General features: G+C 31.5%; 3 protein-coding genes across 3 annotated transcripts in view; 2 read left to right on the top strand and 1 right to left on the bottom strand.

Annotated features, from left to right (window-relative positions):
• Positions 1–699: 699 nt before the first annotated feature.
• On the top strand, positions 700–9,874 carry ktub (Tub domain-containing protein ktub). Its single transcript, XM_090116768.1, has 7 exons — positions 700–886; positions 979–1,102; positions 1,223–1,312; positions 2,816–2,997; positions 3,425–3,608; positions 4,074–4,273; positions 8,833–9,874. Exons 1-7 carry the CDS (start codon positions 845–847, stop codon positions 9,235–9,237), a joined length of 1,227 nt encoding a protein of 408 aa, XP_089972894.1. The 5' UTR covers positions 700–844; the 3' UTR covers positions 9,238–9,874.
• Positions 9,875–16,283: 6,409 nt separating this feature from the next.
• Positions 16,284–16,826, bottom strand: RpL28 (ribosomal protein L28). The gene has a single exon (XM_090116893.1). The coding sequence runs from the start codon at positions 16,748–16,750 to the stop codon at positions 16,325–16,327; it is 426 nt and encodes a 141-aa protein (XP_089973019.1). The 5' UTR covers positions 16,751–16,826; the 3' UTR covers positions 16,284–16,324.
• A 227-nt stretch (positions 16,827–17,053) lies between these two features.
• Positions 17,054–17,952, top strand: part of LOC149897128 (uncharacterized) — a 31,229-nt gene continuing 30,330 nt past the window's right edge. Inside the window, exons 1-2 of the mRNA XM_090116771.1 lie at positions 17,054–17,321; positions 17,778–17,920. Of these exons, the coding sequence (XP_089972897.1) occupies positions 17,230–17,321; positions 17,778–17,920 (235 nt within the window). The 5' untranslated portion in view covers positions 17,054–17,229. The remainder of the gene's footprint in view (positions 17,322–17,777; positions 17,921–17,952) is intronic.

Here is a 17,952-nt window from a genome sequence, read left to right as displayed (position 1 = left end):
AATAGTATCGCTTCATCGCTTAACGCACAGGCTAAACGCTTCAAACTTCAAACTCAATGAAGCGATATGATTGGTTCTTTACAAACTGTGTTTACCATCATATTACTTGCTACTCGCACATTATTGATGGAAAAGCGCCTGAATGCTCTACTCCGAGCCAGAGTAAAACCTGTATCCTCCTTTCTGAAAACAATACTGCCGTCCTTTAACTAGAAAGCCGTTATGCCCACGAAGTAAGTTTCGAGTAAATGGCAAAAAACACGGAAATCGTTATTTCTTAAAAAATTATGACACTTATAATGATTATTGTGAGATACATCGATCGACATTTAATTAAATTATAATTAATACATGAATAATAGTTTCTACCCTGAAACTGTTATAATTTATTTTTAAATTCACTTTTTCTCGTTTAGTTCAGCATATAATCTGAAAATTTTAACTTTTTACTGGACAAGACGGCCGTTAACCATACCATAGCGACTTTTTAGCCATGTAATTTAGTATTTTTATTTTCATTTCAATCCAAAATTTTCAATTTACAAAGAGCAAATAAAAATAGGGGAATTGTTTTAAAATAAAACTGTCGCGTCGCGTCGGTCGAAAACGGCGACGAAATTGTCTCGTATCTATACTACTGTACAATTTGCGGTTTCAAAAAGGAAAAAAAAAGAATTTGACAACTGATTTCCAAGCAACGGTAGGCAAGATGATTTATAAACAAAAAACAGATAATTGAATTGAAAAAAAAATGTTTTTATGAATAACTCATATATGCATGAACTGAGTCAACAATAATAAAATCATTTGAATAAATTCAGCGAGTGAAATACAATACAAGACAATGGCTTCGACAAATATTCGCGATCAAAAAATCGAACAGCAAGTAAGTCCAAAATACAATTTTCTTTTAATTCAAATTCTAAGATCGAAACCTTCATTTTACGTTTCTAAAAATCATTAAATAATTTATTATAGCGGCAGATAATGGAGCAGAAGATGAAACAGAAGAGACAGAACTCAGGTTTGGTTCAAGCAAATGATTTGAGAGTCGGTTCTGCGAAGCGCCCTATATCTGGAAGCCGCTCTAGAGAATTACATGGTATACGATAAAATTTTATCCTTCTCTTCCTTACTGAGTGCATTCCAATTTTCCGTTTTATGCATGATTGTCGCATATTATTTTTTTTTTATGTTACGCATTTTATTTTTTTCATAACAGGCTATGATGGTCCGATGCAATTTCTTATGTCTCCAGTTAACCCTGATCAAGTTATACCCCTGCAGACCAATAGAATATCAACATATGATGGTAAGTTATATCTGTCGGTCTCATAATTTAAAAAATGCTTTTCTATGATTTTTTGTAATATTTTATTTATATTCAACATGTTAGTAATATATATTACAAACCTCAAACTAAAACTAGTGTGCTGCATTGTGTTTTGTTGTTACTTCTTGTTGTTAAGTGCTAACTGCTATGAAGTGTAGTTATTATAGTTTTCTACTTTTACATAATAGGTACCTACAATATATATATATATATATATATATATAATATTCTATCTTGCTCCTGTTGCTTCACTTGTTTGGTTCTGTGATAAAAAATAGCCTATATACTATAATTTAACTTTAACAAATATCATAACAATTATTTCATGAACTGTTTTTTTTTAAAGAGTAACAAATATTCAACTACAACTTTAATATTAGTAAGATACCACAAAATAAATTAGGTACAGTAGGTAAGGTTGACCGAGGAAACAACCATCAATATCATATCTGGTGAAGAAAATTTTTTTTCTTAAGTCAATATAGATTTTATCTCAGTTAAGAAATTGGTAGCGATAAGGACAATGTAACAAAGATATTTATGATATGGTGCGATTGTATTTAATCAATCGGTCAGTCAATCCGAATAACTCTGTCTTAATTTAATAAGGTACTTTATAAATGAAATAAATCATTATTACTGTAAAACAAATTGTTTTAAAAATCTATGTAATTGTGAATTTGAATGACAAAATACATGCGACCACAGACATCATCTGAGCAATAAATATTATTTTGTACAAGATTTGGTAATTCTGATCTTATGACATAATCCACTTATTTCTCAGAACATAATATGCATTCATATCAGTTAAATGTTATGAGTATTGACTATGTGGTTGAATGACTAATGTAGAATATTGATTTTGTTGAGTCATTCTGAAAACAAGGTAGAATTTGAAAACAATAGCGTCTTTATTGAATGAACTCTGACATTGTGTTATACATATAACGCTGATTATACAAAATCAGACAATAGGGAAGTTACAGGTTTTTTTTTATAACATTTATTTCTTAAGCAAACACAAGATAATGCTTATAAATTGGTATTATAGTGTCGTAAAAGCAACATCATACCTATAACTAACACCGCTATGTACCAAATACATAAATAAAAATTCTACATACTATATATCTCAATTCATTGTATCCTCTTTACAAATAACCTCCATCATAATATTTCAATCTTAACGTAAACAATTTCTTAATTTAAATCGGACGACGCGGTTGGCGCAGTGGTAAAGTAACTGCCTACTGAGCCGACGGTCCCGGGTTCGATCCCTGGTCAGGGCAAATATTTGTGTGATGAACTCAATTATTTGTTCTTGGGTCTGGGTGTTATTATCTATTGTATATGTATGTATTAAATATTAGATTTATCGTCTCCTAGTACCCACAACACAAGCTTAGCTTACTGTGGGACTAGGTCGATTTGTGTAATAATGTCCTATAATATTTATTTATTATTTATTTATTTATCCAGAACTAGGTAACCAGATAGAAGTCCTAACAGTGGGTGATGACGTGACCTCAGGCAGCGGGGAGGAAGGAGAAAGTGTTCCCGTGTGCAGTGTTGGTAGGGACGCTAGTGTGGACGATATTTGTGCGGACGCGGCTGTTGCACCGATGCAGGGCCGGCCGCGACGTGACGAGTCGCCTAGCCAGGTAATTGAATAAAATAGATACACACAACACAATACATTTCTTGTTATCATATATATTGTTATGGAAGTGTTTCTTTTGCCATCTAAAATTTGATATCAGATTCAGACACCTTTTATAATAAAATTTTTAATAATTACATTGCTCAAATAACACAATGTTGTATATGAATATTATTGATTGCAAGTCCACCATGTATTGTATTAATACAAAAGTAATGGTACGTTAATGTGGCTTTCCTATAACCAATATATTATGCTTTGTTATAATGACAAGGTAGAATTTAAACCATACCAATAATTGTGTCTTTACACTACAATTAAGTAAATAAGACAGGTAAAGTTTAAGTCAAAAATTATCAGTATGTATTTATCCATAATCTTAATTACAAAAATTTGAAGTATATAAATAAATTGTTTTTTTATTCTAGACTGCAGAAATAGAAGGATCTGTCGAAGGTGCAGTGGAGACTTTTGTTACGACTCCGGCAAAACATGGCACATTGTACAAATGTCGTATCGCACGCGATAGGAAGGGGATGGATAGAGGATTGTATCCTACATACTTCTTGCATCTTGAAAAGGATTACGGCAAGAAAGTGTTTTTGTTAGCAGGTGAGATAACACTGCTTAAGACAAAAATTTACTATATCAACATTTAATCTGTATTATTCATTGACTAGCTGTGCCTGTGTAATGAATTTACGCGCATTTATCCGCTGCTACTGGTCCTAGCGTGATATAGCTATATAATATACTAGCGGTCCGCCCCGGCTTCGCCCGTGGTACATATTTCGCAATAAAAGGTAGCCTATGTTCTTTCTCAGGGTCTAAAGATTGTCTGTGCCAAATTTCATCAAAATCGGTCCAGTAGTTTATGCGTGAAAACCATACATACATACATAATTACAAACCTTTCCTCTTTATAATATTAGTATCGATAGTATAGATAGACTATCGCTTCGATGATAAATAAAATAATTTAACTACTAGCAAAGAAACAAACTCAGTTTTATAATTAAGTTATTACAGAAAAAACTTTTTTATCATACCGATTAATCAAAATCTAAACTATTCCAGGTCGCAAACGAAAGAAGTCGACCACGTCGAATTACCTCATATCAACAGATCCAACTGAATTAACTCGACAAGCTGATAGCTTTGCGGGCAAACTGAGGTCCAATCTATTGGGAACGGCATTCACAGTGTACGATAGTGGGAAAGCTTGGCGAAAGAGTTCTAGAGATCCAACTAGGCATGAGCTCGCTGCTGTGGTTTATGTAAGTTTTTGAAGTGAAAACATCTTTAGCGGTGGGTATAAAATCTTAAACTCGCGTCAGGACACGTGACCTGATCGAAAAAGCGTAAGATGGATTTTTTTTTTAGCCCTTATATTCCATGCGTAAGACGGATACCATTCCAAAATATCAAACATGCTGAACGTTAATAATCAAGTTTTCACTTCTGCCGGCACTCCCGGAGTGCAACCCGTCTTTTTTTTAAATAAAGTTTTGTTTAACCCCTCAGCTGTCGCGGCGCGCCGCGTCAAAAAGGTGCTGTCTGTCGGAGAAATTCGAGCGGTCGGCGCTGATTTGCCGATTTTTTTCGATATTAAAATTTGTGATATAAACTTTAACCTGTGACACTCTTGTAAATTTTGATGCTAACTAGATAACCAAACTTTATATTAGTTACCTTACTTACTCCCTGGCATGTTTATTTTATTTATTAGAACCATTTTTTCCCACACATTTTGAAAAAATACGACATTGTTAAGAAAAATACTCATAATAAAATAATATCAAGGTATTTTAGATTTTTATTTTTGTATTTTCACACTAGAATAGACAATCTTTTGAGTGAATATAACAAAAACATAGGTTTATTTTATAAAAATTCGAGAAAGTTGAGTATGAATATCATCGTTTACGCATGAAAATAAGTGGACGCGATCTCCACATATGTTCATACAAATACAGACATTACAGTCTGCTCCAAAATTAGAACATTTCAAAAATTTTTGCTACTTTTTTTTTATTTTTATTTTAATCAAAACTAGATAAAAACTAACAGTAATTTTTACTTTTTTAAAATATTTAGGTTTTTATTAATGTTTAAAAATCGTCTTATTCCTAAATGACTTCATTCTTATGGTGGACTTTGTTCTAACGTCTGTATGTATAACGTCTCCACATCATTTTTAATTTTAATTTATTTTTTCTTAAAATTAGCGATTAAGAAAATATTTTTTGTGGTAACAATAGCATTATGAAGATGCTTTTTTTTCTTTCATGCTCTTAATTATTATAATATAGTACCTATAAAATGAAATGTTGTCCAACTACAAATCGAAAGGCACTGTATCCATACAGAAAAATGTCTAAGCTGTACAAAAGTGAAATCTACATTTTATTATACCATAACTTAATTATAAACCGTTACATTTAACTTATAAATCAAAAATTTCGGAAATTCGAGTTTTAAATATTTTTTATAAAATACAGCTTATGTTAAGGATAAAAATCAATAAACTTAAAGATTCAAAATAAATAAACAATTATTATACATCTAAATGTTTTACTTAAATAAATTTTACTTAACTGACAGAAAAAAAAATTCAAGAAGCTTTGTGTCTGTACTATTTATATACTCATGTGGTTGTAATGTGTGGTGTTGACGCCAACATTGGCCAATAAATAGGAATATTTGCAACTTAGCATAAATAACGTTAACTTCTGTTCATTTTTTCTTATACATCGGAGTTCGGACACAACGACCGCCTCGAGACGACGATTTATTACCACGAGGTTCCACTTGAATGTGATCAGGAAAGTGATGAACGCTATCCAATCTAGTTGTACATGCAGTATTTCCAAGCATATTGTAATTAAGATATAAACTAATCGGTAAAATTGTATTAAAATCGGTTCAGTAGTTTAGGGAGTCCATAGTACACAAACAGCATGAAACTTAAAAAATATTTTGATTGGAATAAAGTAAGACGTGTTATGTGTAGAATTTCATGAAGAATCCTGGTATCAGGAATTAAAAGCTGTAAATTCCCAAACACTAATCGTGTTAGTATTATTATCTGTTCATTTGACAAAATATACAGAGTTATATTTCTTGATTTCAAATACTGTTACGTCCTATTGTTAAAGTAAGCCTTGGAGTGTCTTGTCTTCCATTGCCATAAGAATCGTTGTTTGGATCCATTTGAATTCTCTTTTATTGATACTCAAATGCTTACGAATCAGAAAAGGTTATTCTATCAAATACAAATTTTTATTTTCGAAAGAAAATTAAAATATCAAGACGGAAGTTTATTTTAGGGTTACCTAACAAATAAGTTATTATTGATTATGTAGTTTAAACAGCAATGTGATATCTTCAAATAGAAAAATTGCATTCTTCTTCTGGGTAATAGAAGCAGTTTTGACACCAAAAGGCGTCTACAATAATTGTTATCGCTAGTCATTTACAAAATGAGAGGGTAGATTTATATTTGCAGGCGTACTGCAAATGATGCATTTAATTCGTTTTATTAAATAAGTAATGTTCCAAGGCTATTTAAAGTCATGAATGCAAATAAAAATAATCTTCAGACAGCGATCTACATCAGCTTTAACATTCGGCCTACGAATGTACTACATATAGTACATAAGAATAAAAAACCGGCCAAGTGAGAGTCGGACTCGCACACCGTGGGCTCCGAACAAACCAATTTTTAAAGTGAAACTTTTATTACATCTTCTCAAACTTTTTGGTCTGTGTAGCGCATGTCGCGTGACGGTCGGCTGCCGAGTAGGTATAAGGCAGTGTTCGGAACCGTTCGAACAGTTTCACTTTTACCGTGGTTTCATAAAACCACACAACATTCTTATTATGTTGTAACTCCGAAATTTTATGTTTTTCGAAATTATTCTTCAATCTGCGCTAGGTCATACCAAATTTCATGCAAATTGGTATGGAGATATAAGATTTAAGACGCAATCAGAAGAAATAATATTCATATGCGGCATATTCTGAAAACCGCAACTACTAGCAAGGGAATCAAAACCTACGGGTCAAAATAAAAAGTAGGTTTGTTCGGAGTCCTTGAAGCGCGAATCGTATTGAGGTTCAAAACTATAAAAAAACATTCTTCCAGTTTTAAAGAAATAACCCCAAAATATGTGTAAAAACATCTTTGGACTATCTGGGTTTCAAAAATGACAACTCCCGTGTTGTCGTTCATTTTGAAATTGTGAGACGACAGAAAAACAAAATAAAAACAGAATCAAACATAATATATGCCAACGCAATCAAAAGATACAACCGTTTATGCTGCAAATTTTCGTAATTTTCGACATTTGCAAGGTTATAAAAACTTACAATAGCAACGTCTTATAGCACAGATAAAGAATTCTAAAATATGAATTAAAAGATACCTACAGCATAATTAAAAAAATAAGTTTGTACGAAGCCCTCGGTGCGCGAGTCCGACTCGCACTTGGCCGGTTTTTTATTTTTTCAGAAACATATGGTTCCCCAATAAAAAATAATATGTTGCATTTGTATTAAGGTAAGAATATGTTGTACAATTAATGTGTTAAATTTCTTTTCCAGTTTGTCCTACACAAATTACATAGTAACATAGTCACTTTGTCCTATATATAGGTCATAGTGAAAACCATTGTTCCCGATGTAGGTTTTTTTTACTATTTTTCCAGCATATAATATACACTTTTAACCATAATATACTAAAATTAAAGGAATTCCATAGAGGTAACGGACTATAATTATTTGTATAGTTGATTATATCGTATTAAACCTGAGGACAATAAATACCACAAAAACGATACCCATCAATATAAACAAAACATATGTATGAAGACGAACAATTAAATTTTTCAATTTCATACAATATGCGAACATCCTGTACGCGAATTTTACGGGGAAATTATTGTCGGTTCTGAATTGAAAACGAAATATCTTTAAAATGGAACACAGTATCAAATTTTGAATTATATTATAAAAATCTTCATAAAATTTCTTGTTAAATGATGTAAAAAACAAATAAAATATTAAAAATAAAATACGATTAACCAGGGGTCAAAAACTAAGCAACGTACAGTGAAATGGTAGATACATATTTGGAGCCATTATTTGTGGTATAATTATTGGTAATTTTCATTATTTCGGCACATAAACATTAGGATATATAGTGAATAATAATAAAAAGAACAATAAATACTTACCGTTTATCAACTTTCCGCAAAATTTTACATTTTTTAAAACTTTAAAATTTAAAAGTTACTCGACTAAAGTATGACATAATTAATGTTATATTTCGAATATTTATCGGTCAAATTATTAAGTGATGGACTTTAAATATTCAGTAATTCATAAGCTATCAACTAAATAGTCGTTTATGCAGATTTGAACTATATTTGCGTTACAATGAGCTAATTTCCAACCGGCGATGATTTGGCACAGATCTGTGCCACGACAGACAACGGGTACAAAATTTTTGGCTCAGATCTGTGTTCCGACAGACGAGGGTTTAATTGAAAATGATGGTTGTAAAATGTAGATGTTGATTTTAAGGAAAAGTCGTGAAAATCTGTTGTTTTTTGTTTGGTATTAAATTTTTTAGTGCAAGTGACTAATAATATAAAAGTGTAGAAGGTTTTTTTGTTAGATGTTAGGGCATGTGAATATTAGGATTGTTTTAATTTAGTGACTGTCACAAAAAACTTACAAATAAAAGCAGTTTAACCGCTATTGTTATGTTTTGCATGGTATAAAGTCTTATACTTCACTTATTATCTTTTTATGTGAGGAAAATAATTTACAGGACACAAATGTACTCGGATTCAAAGGACCAAGAAAGATGACTGTCATATTACCGGGAATGACGCCAGACCGACAGCGAGTCACAATCGCACCGCAAGATGACAGCGAAACCCTGTTAGAACGATGGAAAAGCCAAAATTTCGATGATATCGTCGTATTACACAATAAAACACCAGTATGGAACGATGAAACACAGTCATACGTGCTCAACTTTCACGGCAGAGTAACCCAGGCAAGTGTGAAGAACTTCCAAATTGTACACGATTCAGAACCAGATTATGTTGTCATGCAATTTGGTAGGATATCAGAGGATGTGTTCACAATGGATTTTAGATATCCATTGTGTGCTTTACAAGCGTTTGGTATAGCGCTCAGTTCGTTTGATAGCAAATTGGCATGTGAATAGATGTTTGTTCAAGTTGGTGTGTAGAATAGACCACTTTACAATTAGTTAAGTTGATTTTCATTTGGAGTATTTTATATATGAATTGCAATGAATTAATTCATGATAGTAACAAGGTATTTATATTATTTGTCGCTTTATGTTGAAATAAAAGTATGACGCATTAACATAACCTCAAAATATTTTTTTAATAATTCATTTAATATGTCTTATTCAATTACAAAACTAACATAAATAGGGGTGGAATATATGTAATATTAATTTCGTAATATAAAATGATCCAAGTGAAATATTAACCATTAGGTATTCATTTATTTAGCATAGTTATTTGCATTCCACATTTTTTTGTTATTGGTATACAAAAACATATTTAAACTATTGAGAATGAAATTGGTACTTCTCATTATACGTAATCATGATATAAATTGTTTTAAACGCACACTATTTAATTTACTTTGGTGCTTTGATTCATTATTGTGTTGTGAACACTGTTTATCGACGTAAAGATCGAATGTTTATAGTTATTGAATGTAGATAGATAATCATGGTCCAAAAGTCATAATAATTAAAAGTTATGAATTTATATTAATTATTCAAATATTATATGTATGTGACATATTTCATACACTGGTAACATTAATTATTCAATGCTTACATATGTAGTTATTCTATTGTTTAATTTAATTTCATATAGTATTATGTATAGATAATTGGATAAAATATGTGTGTAATGTAGGTTTATTTATTATTTGTAGGTATTTCAACAATTATTTTACAGATACTAAGCCATTGAGCAACTAGCAAGCCTGATTTCTTGCCATGTCACAAAATATTTAATTAGATTATAACTTTTTTTTGCATTTATTTTAAACTAGCGGTCCGCCCCGGCTTCGCCCGTGGTACATATTTACGTTTTCTCTACATAATAACCATCCTCGTACTTCAAGGAATATATTAAAAAAAGAATTATCGAAATCGGTTCAGCCGTTCTCGAGTTATGCGCTTACCAACACATTTTGCGATTCATTTTTATATATAAGATTAGTAATTAGGTAATGAAATGTTTTGTACAATTTTCGTTGCACTAGTCATTCTCTTTTTATTAGTATTATTTATAAATTAGGTTTGTTTTAAACGCACAATAAAATTTAGAAATTAAAATAATTAAATTAAAGAATTTTACCACAACTTAAGACATGATAATATTATACACTTTTAGCACTAAATATGCGAATTTAAATATACAATACATTATTCTCACCATTTAAAAAAATAAAATTTACATATGAATTTTAAACACATCATTTTAAATAACGTCAATTATTAAAATGATTTATTACGACCAAATATTAAAAAGCATTTTTCAATTTAATTATAAACTAAACATTGTAGAAGTAGGTAGTATTGAATTTTTTATTTATGTTTTAAGGCGAAATATACTATAAAATATTACAGAGCATAATATTGTATAAACGATTATTCTAAAAAACAAGTTATCCTGTCCAAGATAATATAAAATTCAAAATTATTGATTTGCGAATATGTTTTTAAGGTATAGCTATATGTTGTATTGTCTCTTCGTATAATATGAAAGTCAGGTATTTGCCTGACTCGCATACAGTTAGGCACGCTCTCACGCTGGATAAACTTAGGCGCGGGCGCGTAAATCCTTTTTAAATCCTTTTATTTATGTATTTGTGTCAAAAATGCCCTGTTTTTTGCGGTGCACAGCATTTTTTTAAAGCAAAATATGTATTTGGGTAATATTTTATATTAAAATTAATGTTACACGAGACGGCGATATGTTTATGCGTGAGAGTGAAAAAGAAGATAAAGCGCCACTTACGAGCGGACGTTTGCAATTTTTAAATACAATATTATTGGTGTTTAATTATTTGACTGTTTTAATACGAATGATCGATTTGATCTCAATTTGGTCTTATTCTATCTATAAAAAAATATGTGAGTTTTAATGCAATGCTACCTCCATCTTGTCTCTAAAATACTTCATAATTACTCACTAATGCCTATCACAGTATTATTACTAATATTTTTTAAGCTCTTATACTTTGACAATACCACTACATTATATTTAAATGTACTGCCTATCTTAAGCTTCTTATATTGGTGGCACCAAAAATAATAACACTGAAGTATTACCTACCTAATACATAATTTAAATAAAGATTTTCGTAACTTCTTAAATTTATAGTAGGTACCTATGTATTATTTTAGGCGCTACCAAATGTTTTTTTATTAAATGTGCCTATGTAGATTATGTGTTTAGAAAACATAAAAGGAATTTTAATAAAATGTATTATAAATAAATAGTCTAATGTTTAAAGCATTAAACGAGCTTTTAGACGTGATATTTGTATTTGTGCACAGTCAGTAATAATTGTAAGGCATAAGTTTAGAATGTATTAACTTCGATGAACACTTATCACTATTAAGTAACTAAATAGTTTTGTTGATCAATTTCGTGAAGAAAAATATTGTCTGCACATAAATACTATTAAGTACGAGTTTAACGATGTTCAATCTGCAGCAATTTATGGTATTAAAATAAATTAATGTCATTGCTCAGATCAATCAAAACATTGATCTGAGTGTAATAATATGTAACTATATAAATGGCATAAAAATGTTAGATGTGTTTTTTTAATTATTTTAAGTAATCATTATAATCGAATACGAATAAATAAAAATATTGGTGTATTGTGCCTTTATGACAGTAGGATAAATGTTTGTGCCTTTATTTCCATGTGTATTGTGTATTTTGTACCTGAAGCTTTTTAACCACTTCTAATCACATTTTTTTTTTAGTATTCTTACCTATAGTTTGACCGCAACCGCTGTACCGCGCCCTAGGTATGTGCGGTGAGGCGGGGACTGGGTAAGAAAGAGCACGAGTTAGAGCGTTTGTGCACTACAAGGAATTTTACTGTCCGGCATTCCGATTTTTTACGGTCCGGTATGGCACGTCATTAATCTAAATACTAGCTTGCATTATACGTAATTTTACTGTCCGACATTTCACTTTTCCCTATTCCGGATGGTTTTTTGTGTCCGCCAAACTGTACCGCACTGATCCGAGTATAGACGGACAGGTGCACAAGCCAATTCATCGGTTTTTTCATGCCAACCGGACCGTAAAAAATCGGAATGCCGGACAGTAAAATTCCTTGTAGTGCACAAGCGCCCTTAGAAGTTAGAAAGAAACGGAACGATCGGTACTCTCACCCGCCTCACCGCGCACAATGCACATACCTATACAGCGGTACAGCGGTTGCGGTCAAGCTATAGTAAGTAAGGTATTAGGACTTAGTTTTAAAGTTAGTGTAACTGTTATATTCCAGAATACATACGTGTTAAACTGAGTGTTTCGAATAATCTTAAACTGTACTAGAAATTGAATCCAGTGTTATTTTCATGTGATTTTGCTTGTCTTTCTTAGATATGATTTGGAATTACACACACACTCTTAACTCAAACTGTATACAGACTTTTTAACTTATAGGTAGCTTAATTTATTAAATTATCATATATGATGGCAAAATTATTGGAGACATAGTGCTTTTATTTTCTAACATAGATTTTATCAGTCAAATAGACTTTTCAAGTTTATGTTTAAGCAGTTTCTTTCTTGTTAAAGTATCTTCTTGTGCAGTGAGATGCATAAATGAATAAAAACTGTAAAACAAACAAAATGTTTATACCAACTCCTATCTAAGAATAGCACGTATGTATTATTTGATTACTATTTTATGAATTGCATTCAAATTTCAAGTAAAGCTATTATAGTTTTAAGCACCTGTGGGTGTCGAATCTATTTTTTAAACTGACAATTGAATGTATGTATATTGAACGATGAAATTAATAAAAATCACTCTTGAGGCTAATTGCCTATGTAAAAACTACTAGGTATGTATATTGGTGTCATGTTTATAAACCTTTACAAATTGTTAGTATTATATTATTTAATGTGAAATCCATAAATTGTAATTAAGACAAGTACCTATAAATTTTTCATTTCCAGAAATTGAATTGAATTGAATAATGTAACATTGTACAGGTAAATTAGCTTGGAGAAATTTTTGCATATGTAGTGGTGTGTATATTACTCAGATCTTAGAGCGCGTTTCCACTATATCGTTCTGGCCTATACAAAAATGTTTCGATATCCTAACATTACTATTTAATTTTATACTTATTCCTAGCAACACTTTTGTTTTCAATAAAAACAAGTTTTTATTTGAAAGAAAATGGTTTTGACTTTATAAAAAAAAATATATCATTCAATTTCACGTCCTTGAGCAAACGACAAGGCGACTACCGTGAAACAATAAAATATCGTGTCCATAATAATTTGTTTCATAATTAATATTTGACCATAATAATTACGAAACAAAACAAATAAATAAATCGTCACTTGATAGTGGAAAGTGGAAACACGCACAAAACCAGAATAAACCAGTTTACGCTGTCCGCAGGTGCCACGTGCAGTCGTTTGGTACCGTGAACATAAAGCACACATTTCATTCAAAAATTATAATTATTACGTATAGACCGGGAGATATTGACACAAAATTTCGAGTCATTTGTAACAGGATGGCGGTTCTACAGGGGTCTTAGTACGCAATGACAAAAAGAAATAGTTTGGAAAATCCAAAAGTGCACGCCTCGTAATTTTTTTTTAATAATTATTTATTAATTATTATTTTTGTTTATTTAATAACAATTAAACCACATCGAATCAGACCCTGAAAAATGAAAGGGTTCTATTCCTGAGCATACTCAAGCGTAAGAGAAAAAAAAAGACTCGATTAGTAAAGTATTTCGGTCGCTATCGTGTTAACAAGAAAATCCTCCGCACATACAGACACACGGACGTCCAAGACAGAACTTTTTTAAACTGTTTTTTAACTAGTTTAAATAACAAAAATGACATCAAAAATATCATGAATGTTAAAAATAGTGTTTTTTCTTAATATGTGTGTGTATGTATTATCTTACAAGTGCAATGTATGATACATAAAGACATTTTAAGTTTGAAAAATCAGATGTTTTGCGCGAAGTGACAGTAGTACCCACCTCAACGCTTCGCTTATGAGGCGTGCAAAACGATGGTGTGAACACTGGTACCGGCGGCTTAGTCGCGTAGGCGTTAGTCGAACTCGTCGGAAAAATAGCGAAAGTCAAACGATTTGTAACACAAAAATTTTAGAATTTACCAATAGCCCATAAAAAAGAAGTAGGCGGTAGTGTCATGCCATACTTTTCCGGTGTGACTTACAGCCCGCCATACCGACGCGAATGTGTTGATTAAAAAAAAAAACAATTCAACCATTTGTACCAGGCTAACTTTTGCACAGGTAACCATCGTCGTGCAGCTATTTACGAAAATCGCCATGCCATACTTTTCGGACGATTCCAAATGGTCGCCATACCGCCGAAAATCTGCAAAAATTTTTTTTTTCGCCAAACTTTTTGTACCAGTATTGCATTTGGATTTTTGGAGAGTATTTGATAAAATGTGACCATTATTATATTTACCATACTTCTAGTAGGGGGAAAAAGTGCTGCCATACTTAAAAAATTAATTTAGTATTAATTTATATAAGTGAAGATTTCCACCACCTAGATCTTTGAAATTTTGTATTTATATTCGTTGAACCTCAAACTTACAGGAAAAATTAGTGCCATACTGTTACTAATCGTTCAAAATACGAATAAAATCTTACAATAAAAAAAAATCTTATACACATTCGCCACCTCCCACAGGTATAGCATTATCACACTTCTATTTATAATCATTCAGGAGTTGTTGAAAAAAAATTTAGGGTGGTACAAATGGTTCGGCGAAAAAAAAAATTTGCAGATTTTCGGCGGTATGGCGACCATTTGGAATCGTCCGAAAAGTATGGCATGGCGATTTTCGTAAATGGCTGCACGACGATGGTTACCTGTGCAAAAGTTAGCCTGGTACAAATGGTTGAATTGTTTTTTTTTAAATCAACACATTCGCGTCGGTATGGCGGGCTGTAAGTCACACCGGAAAAGTATGGCATGACACTACCGCCTACTTCTTTCTTATGGGCTATCGGTAAATTCTAAAATTTTTGTGTTACAAATTGTTTGACTTCGCTATTTTTCCGACGAGTTCGACTAACGCCTACGCGACTAAGCCGCCGGTACCAGCGTTCACACCATCGTTTTTCTTTTTGTCATTGCGTACTAAGACCCCTGTAGAACCGCCATCCTGTTACAAATGACTCGAAATTTTGTGTCAATATCTCCCGGTCTAGTTAATGTAAAAGTTATACGTATGTTAAATGTGCAAATATTAAAATAAAGTCTCATCTTTTTCAGAGGAGAAACACATATAGTTTAATTTAAAATCCCTTATATATATAAAATAAAAACTAAAAATAAAATGTTGTTTTATTTTATTTGCTGACCATACACTACTACAAACGCAAAAATTTCTCCAAGCTAATTTACCTGTACTAATTTTATAATAAGCATTTATTTAGGTTTATTTTACAAAAACTAAGAATCATGTGTGAGGCTACACTAAATTGCAAAATTTGTACTTTAAAATATACATATTTGCACAAATATGCTGGTTTATTACAGATCAAGATTTGTTTTCAATAAATAAGTTGTCTAGATGTTTTGTTTTTCATTGGAGAGCACCACCACAGCACCACAAACAAAATAATTAATAAATATCACATGGAATGGAATGTTAAATTATATTGAAGCTTTTGCTGTCAATGGGAAGCACTTGACCACAATCTTACCTGATGGTAAGCTAAGGTACGGTCTACGATGGAACAAACTTGCAACTTTCAAATTATTTTTTGCAATTTGCCATTCAACTAGCAATTTTACTGACAATAATTGATGACTAAAATACTTAAAAACCTAAAGAAATGTGTTGGTTGATCTCTCAAAATATATTAAAACAGTGATAATCATGATTTTACTTATTTATGAGTGTGCTTTGATGATAGACATAAGAGGTTAACCTGAAATAAAAATCCTTTTTTGGTTTTTTATTTTTTATTGGACTTATTTACAAAACTTATTCTGCCTTAGCAGCTGCGGCTTTGGGTTTCTTCGTCTTGATGGGCCGCTGGGAACGAAGGATCGCTGAGGCACGTCGAAGTGTAGCTTTGCAAAGGTCTTTGCGGTAGTTGTTGGCTTTCATTAGCTTCTTTACCTTGAAAAGCGATCTCCTAGCGCCAGCTTTGAATTGGCGCTTGACGAGGTTCTTGGCAGGCTTGTTGGTCGCTCTGGCCTTCTTGTACACAATTGTGAATCCCTTCCTGACGGGGGTTTCATTCTCAACCACGCCGACGGCTTTCTTGTGGATCAGACCATTGAATCTGAAGGCGTTAAGGTTAGTCACATTGTTGGGTTCCTTACTGAAAGGTTTCTTGATGTTACGCTTTTTCACAAGGAAAGCGTTGTTGTTTCGGATGATCATCCAATTTAAATGCGCCGACATTTTTGTAAATTGCACGCAAATTGCACTCACAACGTGCTCACGACGTGTCCGTAGACAAGAGAAAGAATTTTTGACAGTTGGACTCAGCAAGTGTTGCTATTTGCACGTCATTATCTTACCATAGATTGCAAAACTATTTTATAGAGTGAAATTTATTTAATTATAAAATAAACACACATTTTATAAAAAATATTAGAATTTACGACTAAAAATTATTAATTGAATTTATTCGCACTTTAAAAAAAATTGATCAACTCTTTTCAATTATAGTCTATGGAATTTACCGTTTTATCGTCATTTTTTTGGCACTTCGGTAATATGTCAAATTCCAAACTAAACTTGTCTGATTGATTCTGATATTATTACCCAATTTTTTTCTATATTTATTCAGTATTGATAGTAGTAAATGTAGCTTTTGTGTAAATTTCATATGTGATTTGTGAAAAGTGCCAAATTAATGTTTTCACTTTTTTGGTATTATGAATCAGATTGATCAAAATATAAACAAAGATATGATCGATTTTGATCTGATTGACGTGGAATCGTTTGATTTTTCTGATGAACAGACATGGTAAGTTGTATGTTTTTGTAAAAATATACCAAAATTATTATACTTTAGCCACATTCCCAAGATCTAGTACATAACTACATAACCAGCAAAAAACTTGAGTGACATGTCTACACCTGTTTATATTTTTACGTTATTTTTTGTTATTTGAAATAGTTTGTAAATTACTATTGTTATTACCAAAAACGATTTAAATTTTTAAAGTGACACGCCTTGAATTATTTTTATAGTTATTAAACAACCATTAATCTTGTTTATCTTTTCTACATCCTCATACAAAATTATCAATGAATATTTTTGATATGTCCAATTGTTTATGAACCTGTAATCCCTCCTATTGGGATTATCTATCTATACTTTTGGCTTCAATTTCACCTGAATGTATATACCAGAAGTCATGCAAATGTTTTCTTTGTAAATTTTATATATTTTATCAATATTCGATTTTTATTTTATTAGGTTGTGCACATTGCCAGAAGACTCTGGTCAGAAAGTAGATATAATAGAATTCAAATTATCGTGTGATTGGCCAGTCAATGAAGATGAAGAATATCTTAATACGGAGAAAGAATTATATGCTATATTGGATAATGTGCTTAAGAGTAAGTAATATTAATTTCTAATAGGATTTACT

The sequence above is a fragment of the Colias eurytheme genome, chromosome 26 (genome assembly GCF_061535395.1).
Source record: "Colias eurytheme isolate Ceu_HAF_F1 chromosome 26, ilColEury1 Martin Lab GWU primary, whole genome shotgun sequence".
Lineage (NCBI taxonomy): Eukaryota > Metazoa > Arthropoda > Insecta > Lepidoptera > Pieridae > Colias > Colias eurytheme.
Note: the sequence above shows the minus strand (reverse complement) of the source record. Positions and strands in the feature narration are given on the sequence as shown.

Excerpts from the sequence above, each read along its gene's own strand:
- ktub (XM_090116768.1), top strand. The coding sequence starts at position 845 with ATGGCTTCGACAAATATTCGCGATCAAAAAATCGAACAGCAA. Across the intron at positions 1,313-2,815 it reads TAGAATATCAACATATGATG|AACTAGGTAACCAGATAGAA; the intron begins GTAAGTTATATC and ends TTATTTATCCAG. Across the intron at positions 3,609-4,073 it reads GAAAGTGTTTTTGTTAGCAG|GTCGCAAACGAAAGAAGTCG; the intron begins GTGAGATAACAC and ends AAACTATTCCAG.
- RpL28 (XM_090116893.1), bottom strand. The coding sequence starts at position 16,750 with ATGTCGGCGCATTTAAATTGGATGATCATCCGAAACAACAACGCTTTC.